This window comes from Microtus pennsylvanicus, chromosome 21, assembly GCF_037038515.1.
Source record: "Microtus pennsylvanicus isolate mMicPen1 chromosome 21, mMicPen1.hap1, whole genome shotgun sequence".
NCBI classification, from domain to species: Eukaryota; Metazoa; Chordata; class Mammalia; order Rodentia; family Cricetidae; genus Microtus; species Microtus pennsylvanicus.
In genome coordinates this window covers 8,183,599-8,202,319 of record NC_134599.1, presented here as the reverse complement: position 1 = coordinate 8,202,319, position 18,721 = coordinate 8,183,599, and the positions used below count along the sequence as shown (strand labels likewise).

The following is an 18,721-nucleotide window of genomic DNA, read 5'->3' as shown; positions in this document are numbered from 1 at the left end:
AGGGCAGGCACTATAATCTTTAAGTCTAACTTATAGTACAATTTCACTTCAAAGTTTAAGTAAATATTCCCCAAGAGGCTTCTATCCAGAGATATTTTTTCTTAAGTAAATTAAACTTTAATAATGAAAAACAGTTTTCTGAGCTTAGTTTCTCTAATAAAATCTTCAGAAAGGAGATCAGTGTCGGCTTCAAGGTGGAACCAAAGCCTCTTAAAAGAATCTAAAATAGATCAAAATGTCTAGAATTTGAAATTAATTAAAAACCTTAGAACACTAGCTGTAACACGTGGGCAGATATATTTAGCTTTATTATTCATAAAGTTTGGAAGATAGTTACATATTATACACATAGCTGTGTGTGTATATATATATATATGTACATGTTTTTAAAAAATGAACTGTTTATGCACACAAAACTTCAGGACTGTCTTTTCCTTATTTAGTGTGAAGATTAGTTAATGTGGAGGTAGGGTCCTCCAGTCTAATTCTGTATAATGAAAGACTGTTTCAGTAGACATAAAAGTAAGTAGATTTTTTTTTTACCATTTTCAAACTTTTTATATTTTGAATTTACCCATTTAAAATAATTATAACTAATTTGGTGGCGTTGGCAATCAACTTCAATCACTGAGTCATGATACTTCCTATACATAAAAATAATGATCATTTTAACTAATTTTTAAGTAGAATCATGTCTTGCTGGGGAGTAGGCCCAGGATCTCATCTCACACATCTTAGTTAGGCACATACTTTATCAAAGCTACAGCCCTGGGCCCTGGTTTTTTGTTTTCTTTTTTGAGCCTGTTACACCATGCAGGCTAGCCTCCAACTTACAATCCCCCTGCTTCAGCCTCCTGAGTGCTTGTATTAATAAGCCTGGCAAAATGATCATTTTTGGCCATAATTAATGTCTTGCTATTAAATTATACTGCTAATGAGCTATTTTCTAAATACGTTTTAATACCAAATTTGGCATTTTAAAGAATTTTTTTTACAGTTTCTTATAAATAATATTATTAGACTCTAGAATCTAGGATTTTGTTCTATTTGGTTTATAATAATTTCTATTTTAGAAAGCTATTGTGAGCAATTGTGTCAAGTCAGCCAAAACAGACACTCCTAATGATCTGACACCTGATATTGTCTAAAAACACAAAAATTATGGAAACTGCATAATAAAAGCACAGCAGTAACAAAGGAGTAAATTCTACTGTAGGGCACTGAATATATTCTATTAGGAAAGGTTAAATGACTTGTTCAGAGACATCATCTGTACAGGCATTTGTACATTTAGAAATGAAAAAATACATATAACCATTAGTTGTAAAGAAATGACAATGTCCTGAACACTAAATGTGGAACTCATTCTACAGTGCATTTAGGAAGACACATATAAAACGTTTTCCCAAAGAACATGCATGTGTGTGTATATTTTATCTATTGCCAATTATTGAACGCCATTGTAAGCCCCTTCATCTTCAGTTTATTATAAACAAGTTTGTTATGTTAGACCCTTCCCAGGAGAGAAGTATGAGTTTCCTTGAGGGCAGTACTTAGGAAGAATTATGGTGTAAGGCCTGATGGTTCCTACAGACTCAGGTGGGGACTTGAGTTACAAGTTCAGTGATTCTTCACTGAGAAACAGTTGTACTTTCTTAATACTGGCATGTATAGGATAGTGAACTAAACTGTATCGTTTCAGTAGGAGAAATCTGTGATTAATTTTGTCATCAATCATGAGTTCCATTTATAATAGAAACAATGTTAAATAGAGATGATATGCCAGATAATATGTATTTTGTATCAAATAAAAGGATATAAATATATATGTAACTATTGTTTCTGTTTTATCAAGATGGTACAGATATTTGTGGATAGACTGCTGTGCTGATATAATTTTCCCAAAGCTGCTTAGAAAGGCCTCATGAAATAGCATGAAGGTACACTGGGGAATACAGTACATTTCCTGAGAGCAGAACTGAAGTTTCTTTCCAAGCTTACATTACAGTGTGTTGAAACATTAAGTCACAAGGTGCCATGTAAACACTGTGCTTTGACTTATGCTGCTTTGAGAATCCAAGAATCTCAGCAAATACATGTGGTTTAAAAAGTTATTAAGAGTGTATGATCCACTATGTTAACAATTCCTTTCCCAGAAAAATGAAAAATAATTAATATTTTGGCTATGAAATTCTAGAATTAAGATTTAAAAGCCTGTAGATTTCTTTTATTAACAATATGGTAACTTAGGTGTTTTACTATGAAAATAATAAAAATATTGCGTGAACATTGCTTACTACCATATATACATACGTATACACGTATGTGTATATTGATATCAGTATCTTTATATAGATGGGTATATAACTTTGATGAGGGGAAAAGCAAAGTCAGAATTTATGTGTTTGGAGCCTGTCACCAAAGATACTCATAAATATTTAAGCACCAAATCCTTTAAATGTGACTATTCCGAATTGAAAAACTAGCAGCAATAAAATAACGTTAGCTTAGTTCAGTGTTTAAATGCATCACTAAAAGCATGTTTAAGAAAGAATATGTACCATTTAAGAATCCTAGAGGGGAATATCAACCAAGACGAATGTGGAAATCTGTACATGGTGGTAATGCAGCTCAAGGATTTGGTTCTTAATCATCAAATAACAAAAAAAGTGTATTTCTGAACAGAAATCAAAAGTATAGGGCATTATTTAGTTTATATAATGTATGTGTTATGTGTGAATATATAAATAGCTGACAATTATTTCCAAATTTTGTAAACTGTTAAAAGGATTTGGTTTTAGACAAAACAGAACAAATACCCTAACAAATCACTTCCCATTTCAGAAATGACATTTGGTGATTAACAAACAGCTTGCAACTTAGAGACATCTTTAAATATCACAAACATTTGCAGAGGCATATTTTTGCTTACTATTTCCTTAAAAAAAACTGAAGCAATAGGTTTGAAACTTTATATTTGAAAATAAGTAAACGGTGAATGAAGTTTTGCAGGATAAGGCACTCTCTGTCTGCAGGACCTTGCTTCCAGCCCGAGCTCACAAGGTACTAGTAAGCAATATTAGTCAGCATCACAAATCACTGCGACAAATGAAAAGATAAGCTCATAGAGAGTGCAAGCTATTGCTCTTCACTGTATTCACTAGAGGGGGCGGGGAGCTGATCTCTCTGCAAATAAGAAAGAACAGCCATGCTCTAGAGTACGAGGTGGTGCTGAAAAGACTCGATGTCAGATTAAGATAGAAGTGGACTGATACTCAGATTCTGCTTCTGTAACAAGTCTGATTAAGAAGGTCGGTAACTACTAATTTTTTTCTAATGAGAATAATTGATCCTTCACTAAACACTTAAGAGAATGATAGCTTTACAAAACTATTTCAAGTATTCATTATCACAGTGAAAATGTGAGACCAATGTTGGAGAGAATGATCTGAAAATTCCTTTGATGAAAAAGGTAAGGGTACTAAATCAAAACCTACAAAATGCTTGAACGCATTTCTTTATGTGATATGAATAGAAAGGTTATCCATAAAAAGTTAGAAAAATTAAGAGAAATTATATATTAGTACACCTTCCCAACCACAATTATATAAAAATTCCACCTAGTGCACTGTTATTTCAATTTACACAATAAAAATGCCTAGATGTGGCAGATGCCCTTCTACCTCTGCACGTGTTCTCCCAGTAGAAGGCTTACTTGTTGAGTCACTTTTCGTAAGTTTTATTTAACTGACAGCCTTATTGAATTATCAGTACACCCAGCTAATAGGGACCCACTGCGGTTCCATCCTTAGTTTCTCAATGGCAGTTTGTAGTTTCTCAAAGGCTTTGTCTAGATTGTCATTTACGATGATCAAATCAAAGTAGTGGTTGTATGCTCTCTGAATTCGTGCGCTTTCATCCACTGTTTTCTTCAAATCAGAGTCCTGTGAATGTTAAAGAAAGTTTGTATTGTAATATGTAATGACATGTTCAGAACTAACATGAGTAAGAAATGAGGGGGTTGGGTATTTGTTGGAATTTGGATGCCAATTCTCAAAATCTACCCTTTACAGTGCTGAAGAAGCAATTACTAGATATCTGTTCATGTTGCAATCTTTACATCTACTTCCATGATTTATGAGTATTCTATATCTTCTGCTCTGTTGGATTAGAATGAAATCCCTAAAACTATTAGGGTTTGTCCAAGATAATGCAAGAATTACTACCAGTGGCTGACTTCCAGCTGACTTCTATACAATCCTTTCTAAAAGGGTATTCTCTTATGGCCTGCGTAAAGCCAGCTTGCAGTGGCTGTTCAACTCAAAGTTTATTTGTGTCCTGTCACTTAGAAAGGCGGAGACTCTTAAAAGTGTGTTTTGAAGACTCTAAACTGTGCCAAAACCCATAGACTTTAGCTTAATTTCTTCAAGTGTTGTTTGCACTCCATCAAGTACTCCTAGATGGTTTGGAACAACACACGGAGTGGAGTACATACCTAAGTGATGGGTTGTGCATGAGAAAGCAGAGCTTTCCATAAACCTCCACTGTACCTTCACATGTAATTCTACAAGTATGAACTGGGATCCTATTACTGTTTGCTGAGTCTCAGAATCAGTAGATAAAAGTGAAATAGAAAGGGATTCTGCTTTTTGATAAAAAAGACAAATGAAGGACAAATAGAAAACTTGCAACTTGTATGTACTTTAGAAGAAAATACAGTTACACAAAGACTTTTAGAAGATCTACATTTAGACAAAGTGATGACAGTTAGGCTAATATCCAAGGAAGCAAGAAGATTCCCGGATTACATAGGGCTGTAGATCGAAAGACTACAATGTATACATTCCAATAATAATCTTTTTCATTTTATAAAACTCAAGTTCTGTTTTAAAATGAAGGACTGTCACATAAAAGCAATATTGTTTCAAATCCTAATTATATTTAGTAAATCAATTTTCACTCTGTAGCATTTTACATAGTGCAGTAACTTCCTAAGTATGATCAGATGGGATTAAACATACTCAGAAGAAAAGGGAAAATAAAAGTGTTAACTTGAAAAGAGCCCCTACCGTCAATAGCTTGGTGGTGATTCCTGCATCCACCACAGCCTTGTGCATGGCACGCAGGGTCTCTAGCTCTGGAGCAGCAATAAATACCACATAAGGCATGAACTCAGATGTCCTCAACACTTTCAATGCCTGTGCAAAAAGTAATTATAAGTCAATATATATAATGTTAGAACTTGAAGTGTGCTGGCCGTTAGTATAAGTAGAAGTTTATTGGTCTCTTTCCTAAGGTTAAGGACATAATTTACTGCCTGGGCCCCCTGTCTTAACTCTATATAGTACTTTCCTAAAATACAAAGCCATTTACTTTGTTGAAAAACCAAGTTATTAATCTTTTTTCCTCTTGGCTGTCTGACCTTTATTTGTGTATCTAGTTATGGACTCATAATAAAGTTGAAAGAACAACAACCCCACCTTGATAAAACACACTTCCCATACCCAACATACCCAGTCAAAATCTCCCCAACATCTTTGGAATTTATGCAACTCACTTGTGGGTTGACGTCTAAAATGCAAGTACGTCCAGTTTGTACAACTTCAAGGATAGAGTCAATTTTAGTTCCATAGAGGTTTCCTTCATATTCCCCATGCTCCAAATACTTTCCAGCTTTAATATCTGCTTCCATTTCTGATCGGGACACAAATTTATATGCCTGTCCATCCTTTTCATCTTCTCTTGGCTTCCGTGAAGTAACTGGAATAAAATAATGTTGAGAACTTGTAGACTGTGAAATACAGACTAAAATACACACCGGTATCTTTGGAGGCTTCACTCAGTACGTGGATTCAGCTAAACTGACCCATCTCCTGGTTTTGGAAACAAAGTTTCAGGGAGAGCCATGCATATTCGTTTACCCATCGTCCACATTTTCTTTTCCATTACAACAGTAGCTATGATACAGACCGTATGGCCTTTGAACAGGAATGCTTGCCGATCTCTAATTTAAAAGAATGTTAAAGGAATGGTTCTCAATATAAAATTTGTATCAAAAATATGATTGTGAATTCAGCTTGAAACTTAAAACATACTTATTCAGGCATGGTGCCAGTGAATAAATACCCTTTCCTTATGAATGGTGTTCTGCTTTTTCTTGAAGATTCGATTATAGATCCCGTTCCAATTAAACATTTCTTAATTGACTGCCCAAAGATGAGCAAAGTTTCCCACTCTTACCTGCTAATAACTATTTTCTGAAATGCAATTCTATCCACAAATTAGGACATCTATTCTTTACTTTTATTCTCCTGCTTTCTGATATTCCCAAATATTAAGTGCTTGATTTTTATTATGTCTATTTGCCCCTCTATTCTGACCTATGATTTCCAAACCAGAGTGAATATATCAATTCCAAATTCCAGGTGCAGGGGACTCTTTCATGTGCTATTTAGATCCACGTACACTTTCGGGCAAGTAATGTTACAGCAATTTGGTGTATGCTAGAAATGAGTTGTTACCACCTTTCATATCTCTGCAAAAGTGTACTCTGCCAAGATTAACAGTAGCTTTGAAGAAGAGAAATATTTTTTTATTATTATTATTTCAGCATTAGCCTGAATCTAAGCTTGACCAGGCTCTACTTTTGTTAAGTAAATGAAGTGATAGAGGAGGCTCATCTGTCTATGTGTTACTTTCATTGGTTAATAAAGAAACTGCCTTGGCCCTTTGATAGGACAGAAAATTAGGTAGGTGGAGTAAACAGAATAGAATGCTGGGAAGAAGGGAAGTAAGTCAGACGCAATGGAGCCAGCCGCCAGGTCAGACGTGCTGAATCTTTCCCGGTAAGCCACCACCTCATGGTGCTACACAGATTATTAGAAATGGGTTAAGCAAGATGTGAGAATTAGCCAATAAGAGGCTGGAACTAATGGGCCAGGCAGTGTTTAAATGAAAACAGTTTGTGTGTTGTTATTTCGGGTGTAAAGCTAGCCATGTGGGAGCTGGAAGGGACAAAAAGCAGGCCTGCCCACAGCTCCTTCTACAATGAAGAATATCTGAGAAAAATCATTAAGTATGTAAAATTGAAATAAGTGATATAAACAAAAAGGTGACAGACTTTTAACTTATACCTAAAAAAAAAAAAATAAGACACCAAGAAAACTTTTGAAAGAAAACAAAAAGAACTTTAAACTCAAGGGGTAAAGTTAAAGGTCGAATTCATCATGAGACTGTATGTATAGCTATCTTCTGCTGTTTTTAACTAATTTCAAGAATCTTCAAGATGAGTGTGGTTTTCCACACTCAAAAACAAAAACAACACCCCTGCTCCAAACCCATAAAACCTGTTTCTAAAATTTCACCAAAGATCATACGACAAATTGTCCAAGATAATTTTAAATCTCCCAAATAAGCACACGCAAGGACTTGGTTTAGTATCTGTAACTCTAATTTAAAAGTTGCATCTTCTGGTTTGAAACCATCGATGTGTTGCTTGAAATGAATATGTAAATGCAAACATGCACACATTACTTCCCAATATGTCCAGAGAATCCCAGTTCACAGCAAGATATTTACAGTGTTCTTTAACTGTAACTCCACTCTCTACTGGACATGCCAAAAGGAGGGGGTTGGGGAAATCCCCAAGTTACTGTCATATATTTAAATTCCTTTTCATTTTCAGAACAGATAGAACAGAATGACTCTACTTATTCCTTAGGCTTCTACACAGAACAATTAAATAGTGGGACTTCTTAGAAGTGAAAATTAAAGGCTCTGGTAAAATTCTATATTTTAGCAGTGAAGAGTCAACAAATAAATACTCCATGTGTTAATAAAGCCCAAGGTCGTAATACTAAAAGCAAAACAAAACAGGATTTATAGCTTATCTTCCCAAGACAACATTGTCTATCATAGTTTTGCAATATATTTAAAAATTATAATAAATCATCTCAATGCCATCAACCTCACCTGACAATGAGTACTACAATATATGGAAACAATCAGGCAGTCCTACTTTATGGTCAAGCCATGGTCACTGCAGCCTTACCTGCAGTACCCAAGGTAGGGATATAACTGAAGTACCCATCAATGAATAAAATATTTTTAAAATACTGTACATACTTTAATATACTTATATTCTTATATAAATAGAAGCTATTGAGTAAATAAAAATTTAGTGGTGGTAAGATATTCATAAAAGTTATCATTGAGACACTTTGAAGCATACCTAAATCAGCATGAAGAACATTTAAACTGCTGTGCAACTAATAAATGAATATACTATCTACTTTCAGATTTTTCTCAGCATTCCAAACTCTGTACTCCTTAAATAACTTACCCTTCCCCATTATGGTAATTCATCACCTGCCCCAGCATCCGAATGGTTATGAAGTGGTACATCATGGTCTTTAAGTTTACCCAATGAGCAAATGATAATGAGCATGTGTTCATGTGCTTATTCTGAAAGTCTATTGAAGTCCTTCATCCATTTTTAAATCGGGATTTTTGTTTAATTGTAAGAATGTTTGACTTGCAGCCGTCCCTACCACATCTCTGACCACTGGAGTCTTCGCCCTGACTACCTGTGGAGAGGTGAGTGTCTGGGTTTGTGGCTTGAGGGTCTACCTCTCTGGACCCTAGCCCCGGAAGGACATCCTGTGCCTCACCCTCATCCAGCGAAGCCCTGGAGAGCTGGGAGCAGTTTCCCCATACCCACAGCCATCTCCCACAACATCTCTGACCCCTGGAACCTTGACCCTGGCTGCCCCTGGAGAGACACCCTGGAGTAGCCTCCCCATACGTGCAACCACTCCCGCACTGCACCTATGGCTACTGGAGCTTTGGTCCTCACTGCACCTGGAAAGAAACCCCCAGAGCCACATCAGTGACTACCAGTGGGACAGCCCCGCCTACACCACCTGGAGAAAGAAAGACTCCCTGACGAACAGGCCCCACCTGCACCCCTTGGAGGAAGAGATGGGTAGGCGCCAATGCAAGAATACAGTCAACAACCTAAAGTGCAATATGGCCACACCTAAACCTAGTGGTCCTATAAAAGGAAGACCTAAACATCCTAACCCAGAAGAAGCAAAAGAAAATATCCTTAAACATAACTTTCTGAAGATGATAGAGAGCCTTAAAGAGGAAATAAAAACTTCCCTTAAAGAAATGGAGGAAAAGACAAACAAAAAATTGAAAGAAATCAATAAATCTCTTAAAGAAAGCCAAGAAAAAACAACCAAACAGGTGAAGCAAAAAGTTCAAACAGTTCAAGACTTGAAGATTGAAATGCAGTCAATAAAGGAAACACAAACTCAAAAAATTTTGGAAATCCAACAAATCCTTGACACAAAACATCCAGGAAATCTAGAACACCATGAAAAGACCAAACCTAAGAATAATAGGGACAGAAGAAGGAAAGGAATTACAGCTCAAAGGCACAGAGAATTTATTCAACAATATAATACATTATAACACAATCATAAAAGAAAACAATATAATACATTATAATACAATCATAAAAGAAAACTTTCCCAGCCTAAAGAAGGATATACATATGAAGATACAAGAAGCTTACAGAACATGAAATAGACTGGCCAAAATAAATAAATAAATAAAAGTCCCCTCACAATATAATAATCAAAAACACTAAACATATAGAATAAAGAAAGAATATTAAGAGCTACAAAGGAAAAAGGCCAAGTAATATATAAAGGCAGACTTAAAGGAATTATACCCAACTTCTCTATGGAAACTCTGAAAGCCAGAAGGTCCTGGAAAGATGTGTTGCAGACTCCAAGAGATCATGGATTCAAGCCCAAACTATTATCCCCAGAAAAGCTTTCAGTCACCACATATGAAGAAAACAAGATAGTCCATGCCAAAACAAAAGGTTTAAACAATACCTATCCACAAACCCAGTCTTACAGAAAGTACTAGAAAGAAAACTTCAATCCAAGGAAGCTAACTGCACCTACAAAAACACAAGCAGCAAATAGCCTCACACTAGCAAACCCCAAAGAAGGGAAACAAACAAGCACTATCACCGAAAAAGAACAGGAATTAACAATCACTGGTCATTAATATCCCTTAACATCAATGAACTCAATTCAACTAAAAAAAAAAACCAGGCTAAAAGAATGGATACGAAAACAGGATTCATCCTTATAGTACATACAAGAAACACACCTCAACCTCAAAGACAGACAACACCTCAGAGTAAGGATTTGGGAAAAGATTTTACCATCAAAAGGACCTAAAAAACAAGCAGGTGTAGCTATCATAATATTTAACAAAATAGACTTAAAACTAAAATCAATCAGAAGGGATGGAGAAGGACACTTCATACTCATCATAGGAAATACTCATTAAACTGAAGTTTCAATCCTGAACAACTATGCTCCACGTAAGAACACCCACAAATGTAAAGGAAACATCACTAAAGCTTAAATCGCACATCAAACCCCACACACTAATAGTAGGAGACTTCAACACCCCACTCTTGCTAATGGACAGGCCAACCAGACAGAAGCTTAACAGAGAAATAAGAGAACTAACAGAAGTCATGACTCAAATGGACTTAACAGACATCTATAGAACATTTCACCCAAACACAAAAGAATATACCTTCTTCTCAGCACTTCATGAAACCTTCTCTAAAACTGACCACATACTCAGTAACAAAGCAAACTTCAACAAATAACAAAAAAATTGGAATAACACCCTGTATCTTATTGGATCACCATGGCTTCAAGCTAGAATTCAACAACAACACTAATTGCAGAAAGCCTACAAACTCACAGAAATTCATCAGTGCTCAACTGAATCACCCCTAGTCAAGCAAGAAATAAAGAAACTGAAGACTTTGTAGAACTCAACAAAAATGAATAAACAACATACACAAACCGATGGGACACTATGAAAGTAATGCTAAGAGATAAGTTCATAGCACCAAATGCCTACATAAAGAAACATAACAACTTAACACTTCATCCGAAATCTCTCTAACAAGAAGAAGCAGATTCATTCAGGAGTAGATCACAGGAGATAAATCAAATTGAGGGCTGAAATCAATAAAATAGAAACAAAACAATACAAAGAATCAATGAAACAAAGAGCTGGTTCTTGGAGAAAAATCAACAAGATAGACAAACCCTTATCAAAACTAATCAAATGGCAGAGAGGGAACATCCAAATTAACAAAATCAGAAATGAAAAGGGGGACATAACAACAGACTGAAGAAATACAGAGAATCATTGGGTCATACTTCGAAGACCTGTACTCTATAAAATTGGAAAATCTAAAAGAAATTGTAATTTTCTGGACAGGTACCACATACCAAAATTAAATCAAGACCAGATGAACTTAAATAGACCTATAACCTCTAAGAAAATAGAAGTAGTCATCAAAAGTTTCCCAACCAAAAATAAGCCTAGGGCCCGATGGTTTCAGTGCAGAATTCTATCAGAACTTCAAAGACTATTTGCAATCTTGAAAGACATTGATCTTGAAATTTAACCATCATTTTACTTTCACAGGATCCCCCAGAAAGAACGTCGCCCCCATGACAGCTGGAAGTAATTCTAGAGGACAACATCCCCTCTCCCAGTAAAGTTTGTCCTTGGGTTTAGGGACATCATTTAGGGGTTGAATATAATTAGTATACAGTTGAGGGAGGAATTTTATAAGCTCAGGGATCTTTTTGAAAAAAAAAAAAAAGAGGGATAATTGGATGATGAGATAATAGATTTGTAATTGTGAGTTACTGTTTTTAGACAAATATATTGGTATTGATTCTTGTATATTGATATAAAGTTAAATTATATTGACTGTTGTATGCATGCATGCTTCTACCTCTGTTTAAAACATTTTTATGCATTGATATATATTGTATTGATATATATATACTGTATAAATTTACCATATTGCAGTGTACATTTCTACCTCTGATTAAGATACTTATATATTATTTATGTATTGGTATATATTTACCATATTGCATTGTATATTTGTACATTGTTTATATTTGGAGGTCATATTGTCCTCATTTATTGTACAGTTGTTCATTTGTATACTCCTCAAAGTGTTCCACACAGTAGAAACAGAAGGAGCATTGCCACACTGTTTTTATGGGGCTACAGTTACCCTAATAACCTAACCACACAGAGACTCAACCAAGAAAGAGTATTACAGACTGATCTCCCTCAGGAACATTTATGTAAAACTACTCAATATTGGCAAACTGAATCCAAGAAAATAATAAAATAATCATCCACCATGAACAAGCTGGCCTTCTATCCCAGAGTTGCCGGGATGGTTCAACATAAGAAAATCTATCAGTGAAATCCACCATATAAATAAACTGAAATAAAAAATATGATCATCTCATTAGATGCTGAAAAAGCATTTAACAAAATCCCACATCCCTTCCTAATAAAGGTCTTAAAGAGAGCAGGGATACAACAAATGCTTCTAAACATAATAAAAACAATATACAGCAAGTTACCACCAACATCAAATTAAATGGAGAGAATTCAAAGCTATTCCACTAAAATCAGGAACAAGACAAGGCTGTCCACTCTCTCCTAATCTACTCAACAGAGTACTTGAAGTTCTAGCTAGAGCAATAAGACAACAAAAGGAGATCAAGGGGATACAAATTGGAAAGGAAGAAGTCAAACTTTTGCTATTTGAAGATGTAACAATATATATAAGTGACCCCAAAAATTCTATCAGGGAACTTCTACAGCTGATAAACACCTTAGGTAATGTGGCAGGATAAAAGGGCAACTAAAAAAAAAAGTAGCCTTCCTATATACAAATAATAAAAGGGCAGAAAAAGAAATCAGAGAAACATCACCATTCACAATAGCCACAAATAACAAAAAATATCTTGGGGTAACACTAACCAAAGAAGTGAAAGACCTGTATGACAAGATCTCCCATGCTCTTAGATAGGTAGGATCAACATAATAAAAATGGCAATCCTACCAAAAACAATCTATAGATTCAATGCAATCCCCATTAAAATCCCAACAGAATTCTTCACAGACCTCTAAAGAACAATACTCAAATTCATATGAAAAAAAAATAAAACAAAACAAAAAACAGGATAGCAAAAACAATTCTGTACAATAAAGGAACTTCTAAAGGTATCACCATCCCTGACATTAAACTCTATTATAGAGCTACAGTAATGAAAACAGCTTGGTACTGGCATAAAAAGATAGGTTGACCAATGGAATTGAATTCAAGGCGTGAATATTAATCTGCACACCTCTGAACACCTGATTTTTTTGACAAAGGAGTTAAAATAGAAAAAAAGAAAGCATCTTCAACAAATGGTGCTGGCATAACTGGATGTCAGCATGTAAAATAATGGAAATAGATCCATATCTATCCCCATGCACAAAATTCAAGTCCAAATGGATCAAAGATCTCAATATAAATCTAGTCACATTGAATCTGATAGAAGAGAAAGTGGGAAGTAGCCTTCAATGCATGGGCCACTTCCTAAATATTTTATCAGTAGCACAGACACTGAGAGCAACAATAAATAAATGGGACCTCTTGAAACTGAGACACTTCTGATAAGCAAAGGGTATAGTCAGTAAGACAAAAAGGCAGCCTATTCTATTGATTCGGAAAAGATCTTCACCAATCCCCACATCAGACTGAGGACTGATCTCCAAAATGTATAAAGAACTCAAGAAACTAGATATCAAAATGCCAAACAATCCAAATAAAAAATGGGATACAGATCTAAACAGAAAATTCTCAACAGAAGAATCTCAAGTGGCTAAAAGACATTTAAGGAAATGTTCAACATCCTTAGCCATCAGGGAAATGCAAATCAAAACAATTCTGAGATACCATCTTACACGATTCAGAATGGCTAAACTCAAAAACTCCAAAGATAGCTTATGCTGGGAAGGATGCAGAGAAAAGGGAACACTCCTCCATTGCTGGTGGAAATGCAAACTTGTACAGCCACTCTGGAAATCAGTATGGCAGTTTCTCAGAAAACTGAGAAATCAACCTACCTCAAGACCCCGCAATACCACTCTTGGGCATATACGCAAAGGATGCTCAAGGACAAGTGTTCAACTATGTTCAAAGCAGCATTATTAATAACAGCCAGAACCTGAAAACAACCTAGATGCCCCTCAACAGTAGAATGGATAAAGAAAACGTGGTACATTTACACAATGGAGTATTATTCAGCAGTAAAACAATGACATCTTGAAATTTAAATGGATGGAACTAGAAAAAAACCATCCTGAGTGAAGTAAATCCAGACCCAGAAAGACAAGCACAGTATGTACTCACTCGTAAGAGGATATTAGACTTACAGCAAAGGATAACCAGCCTATAATCCACAATTCTAAAGAAGTTAGGTTAACTGTGAAAAACCCTAAGAGATACATACATGGATTTCCCTGGGAAGGGGAAATAGACAAGATCACCTGAAAACTGGGAGTTTGGAGGCTGGGGGAGAAGGAAGGGTGAAGGGAAAGAAGAGAGGAAAAGGGTAGGGGGAGGAGAACTTGAGGGAACAGGATGGTCAAGATGAGGGAAGGACAGGGAGAGCAAGGAAAGAGGTATCTTGATTAAGGGAGCCACTATGGGGCTAGCAAGAAACCTGGCACTAGAAAAATTCCCAGGAATCCACAAGGATGACCCCAGCTAAGACCCTAAGCAATTGTGGGGAGGGTGCCTGAACTGGCCTTGCCCTGTAGTCATATGGATGACTATCTTAAATGTCACCATAGAACCTTCATCTAGCAACTGATGGAAACATACAGAGATCCACAGCCGAGCACTGGGCTGAGCCCCCAAAATCCAGTCGAAGAGAGGAGTGATAATGAGCAAAGGGGTCAAGACCATGATGGGGATACCTACTGAAACAGCTTATCTGAGCTAATGGGAGCTCACCAACTCCCTCTTGGCAGTGGGAGAACTAGCATAGGACCAAACTAGGCCCTCTGAATATGGGTGACAGTAAATGGCTAAGGCAGACTGTGGGCCACCGGCAATGAGACCAGGATATATCTCTACTGCTTGTACTGGCTTTTTGGAGCTCATTCTCTTTGGAGGAATACCTTGCTAGCCTAGATACAGTGGCAAGAGCCTTGGTTCTACCTCAAAGCAATGTGCTAGTCTTGGGTGACTTCTCATGAAAAGCCTTACTTACCTTCTCTGAGGATGAGAAAGGATAGTTATTTTTTTTTTTTAAAAAAAAAAGACTATGTTTATTTAGAAACTTTGATAACCTGCCAGAAAAGGCACATGTTGGTGATTCATTCATCATCAAATACTTATTGGGCATCCCGTTACTACAGAAACAAGTTCTAGGTAGTAGGTCAAAGAAAAACAAAAGATAAAAGACACACACACAAAAACACAAGGAGAGAGGTGACTTACCAAATAATAGGAACTGAGGTGCTGTACCACAACCACTAGGTAACTGGAAAAGCTACAGTAAGTTGAATGGCCAGTTTTCCTTGAATAAAAGTACTTTAAGCACGTAAAACTACAAAAGAGTGGGTACTCTAGGAAGCCACTCAAGTTATGAGCCAAAGGTATGAATAATGAGCTGGAGGAGCTTGAAGAAAAGACTTGTATACAAAGTTGAGAATACAGAGTTGACCTGAACAAGGTAACTGGGTAAGCACAAAATCCGTATTAGAAACTTCTGAATGCTTTCCTTACAAGTGTAAATAGAACCAAAGCTACAGAGAAATCCTGTCTCGAAAAGCAAAACTAAACAAAAAAACCAACCAACCAACCAACCAACCAAACAAACAAACAAAAAAGGTGTAAATAGAACATTGAATGGAATTTTAACTTCAGTCTCAGACTTCATTTGAGTACTAAACAGGTGCTAATATTTTAAGGATGTACTTTATCGTTTGCAGTTTAACAAACAAACATAGTCATCTTGGTCCTGGGGTCATCTATCTAAATACTTCTATCTTATATAGATCAGAAAAGGAGTCAGTGAATTGTGAGTCATAGTTTCAGGGAGAAATGCATTGTTTTCTTTTCTTTCCCTACACTGTGGAATTATTTTCATAGAAGAATGCTCAAGACCTATGCTGGCATGCCACAGGAGTGGGGTGGTTTGTAATCTCACTGATGGTAAAACAAAACTGACTTTCCTAGGCTAATGCATGCATGTATATACATGTCCAAAAGACAGTCCACTATCCTGGACTATCTTGAAGGCTCTCTCCACAGAAAGACAGTAAGAGGAAACACAGTAGCTAATCCTCTGTTATCTCTTAGCTCTGTACCTGTACAGTCAGCTAACCAAGGATGGAAAAATTCAGAAACAAACAAACAAACCTGTACTGACCATGGATAGATTTTTGTCCCTTGTCATTGTTCCTTAAGCAATAATAGCTTAACAGCTGTTTATTAACCAATTAACATTATGTATAGGTATCACAAATAACTCAAATGATTTAAGCACCCACAAAAAGTTTTGCATGGAATATATGCAAAATTCTATGGAACTTGAAGTATTCCTGAATTTTAGTATTTTGGGGAATGAAGTGGGACGTGAGTATGGTTATCCTGAAACTGGTAGAGAGATGATTGCAGAAGCTATGGTATGAGAGCTTAGGGCAAAGTTGCAAGGGAATAATTAGAAAATCTAATATTCTTGGCCAGGAAAATCTGTAATATGGAAGTCTCCAAAGGGCTCTAAAAAGACATTGAAGACAAAGAACTCCAGCAAGCAAGCTCTTATGCAACACTACTTACTCTTTCCTTTTAGCACTCACTTCTTACAATATAGCTCACAGGAAACTGAAGTAGCAGAGGAGAACATAAACCAAATAATAAAATAAGCCATACCCGTCCTTCCCAACATAGCTACTGTGCTATAGAATAAGAAGAGCTATAAGGAAGGCAGGAATTGTGAACTGGAATTATGGCTTCAGTTTTGATGGGAACTAGACGTTTTTGTTTTTAATGCCTAATAGTGAGATTTGTTTAACAAGATGCCACAATTATGAAAATGAAAGTAACCAGAAAGTTATCGACTCTTCTAGAGGCCTGAAGGTGAAGAAAAGGAACACAGACCCTCAGAGGTTAGATAAAAGTCTAGTTCTTTCCTTTCTAAGCTCAATCATTCAACAAAGCAGTTTTTACTAGCTGACAGAAATAACATGGGTCAGAACACTAGGAAATGAAGTGTATCTGCGTACTTAAGGTGAGAGCAGACAGATGTTCCTCCTCCAAACTTAGGCAAAGCTTTTATATTGTTCTATTACTGATAGAAGCTTAAATTGCTCAATGAAAGTTTGTGGAAAACAGCTTCACTATTTGAAAATATCTCTGAACAGGTTGCTTAACTGTAAACTACAGATTTGCAGTGGAAAGATCTACCAAATGCCATAGTAATTAAATCAATGACCAACATTAGCATCAACAATAGGACAAAAAGACAAGATGCAAATCTCCTCATGTATGTCTGAAGTTAGGAGAAAACAATTGGGCAAATTCACACTGAGGAACATTTTACGGTATTAGCAATTATATTAAATGGATAAAACTCTAAAAGGAAGATTGGCAAAATAAATTGGAAAAACTGATCAAACTATATGTTGTTTACAAAAGACATTTTATACTTAAAGACCCAAGTAAGTTGGAATTAAAGACATACATGCAAGCAGTAGCCAGAGATGTTTTAAGTCTCTAGGATCATTGTGAAGAGAAAACATTTATCTATTTCTAAAACTATAAATGAGTGAGATGAATGCAATAAAAACTTAAAAGTACACTAGAATTACAAGATGAAATAAAACAGTGTCTACTGAGAAATTTCTAACATACATCTGTCTGTTAAAGGGAAGTCTCTAGTGAGTAAGCTGACTTCCTACCTCAGATAATTGGGAAAAGAGAACCTAACCCAGAGAGCAAGTAGAAAAGAGGAAATAAGACTAAAGTGAAATTAATAAAATGCATGAAAGAAAAATACAGAAAATTAAGAACATTTAAAAAAAATTCTAAAAAGAACAAAACTGACAAATATTTAAGGAAGAATTTACTAAATTCAGGATGATAGAGGGGAATGTTACTAGAACTCTGCAGAAATCATGTGACAACAGAAACATATTAAACCACTCACGATGATGGGATGTGTGAAGAGGACGGCATGCAGATTTTGTGAGTGGAGGTGCTGAGAAGGAAGTAAACTGAGAACTCTGGATAGCAATAGTAAATACAGTAGAAGGAGATAAAGATGTGAAGCAGAATGCTGGAGATAGATAAAGGAATGGTTCCTACCTTTGAATAACTGCACAAATGAAGATATAAACACAATTCGGGTTTTTGAGAACATTATTATTATTCAACCAGTTTTGTTAATATTATATATTAGTTTAGAAAAGGTGAATAATTCAAAGGAAAAGAAATCTATTAAACCAAAATGAAAAACTAATTGAAGAAAGTGCTAGCCAATGGGAAGACCTGCTAAATATTTGAGTACCTACTAGGCATTTTCCTTTTAAATATACTATACTGGGTGAAAAATACAAATAGATGGATAATAGTTACACAAGAAAATCCAAATACATGTAATTTGCCACAATTTTTAAATGCATGCATTTGCCTTTAGCTTCTGGAATGAAGAGTATACAGATGTGCCTACTGCTGAACAGCAGCCAGCACACTACCAAAGACAGCGATAGGGCCACGTGGATTCTCAGT

General features: G+C 35.9%; 1 protein-coding gene across 6 annotated transcripts in view; it reads right to left on the bottom strand.

Annotated features, from left to right (window-relative positions):
* Nucleotides 1-280: 280 nt before the first annotated feature.
* The window catches only part of Pals2 (protein associated with LIN7 2, MAGUK p55 family member), a 92,798-nt gene continuing 74,357 nt past the window's right edge, over nucleotides 281-18,721 (bottom strand). For all 6 annotated transcript variants that reach the window (XM_075955156.1, XM_075955157.1, XM_075955159.1 and 3 more), the window contains 3 exons: nucleotides 5,558-5,760; nucleotides 5,070-5,198; nucleotides 281-3,944 (listed from right to left, as the gene is read on the bottom strand). In XM_075955156.1, coding sequence (XP_075811271.1) covers nucleotides 3,768-3,944; nucleotides 5,070-5,198; nucleotides 5,558-5,760 — 509 coding nt within the window. In that variant the 3' untranslated portion in view covers nucleotides 281-3,767. The remainder of the gene's footprint in view (nucleotides 3,945-5,069; nucleotides 5,199-5,557; nucleotides 5,761-18,721) is intronic.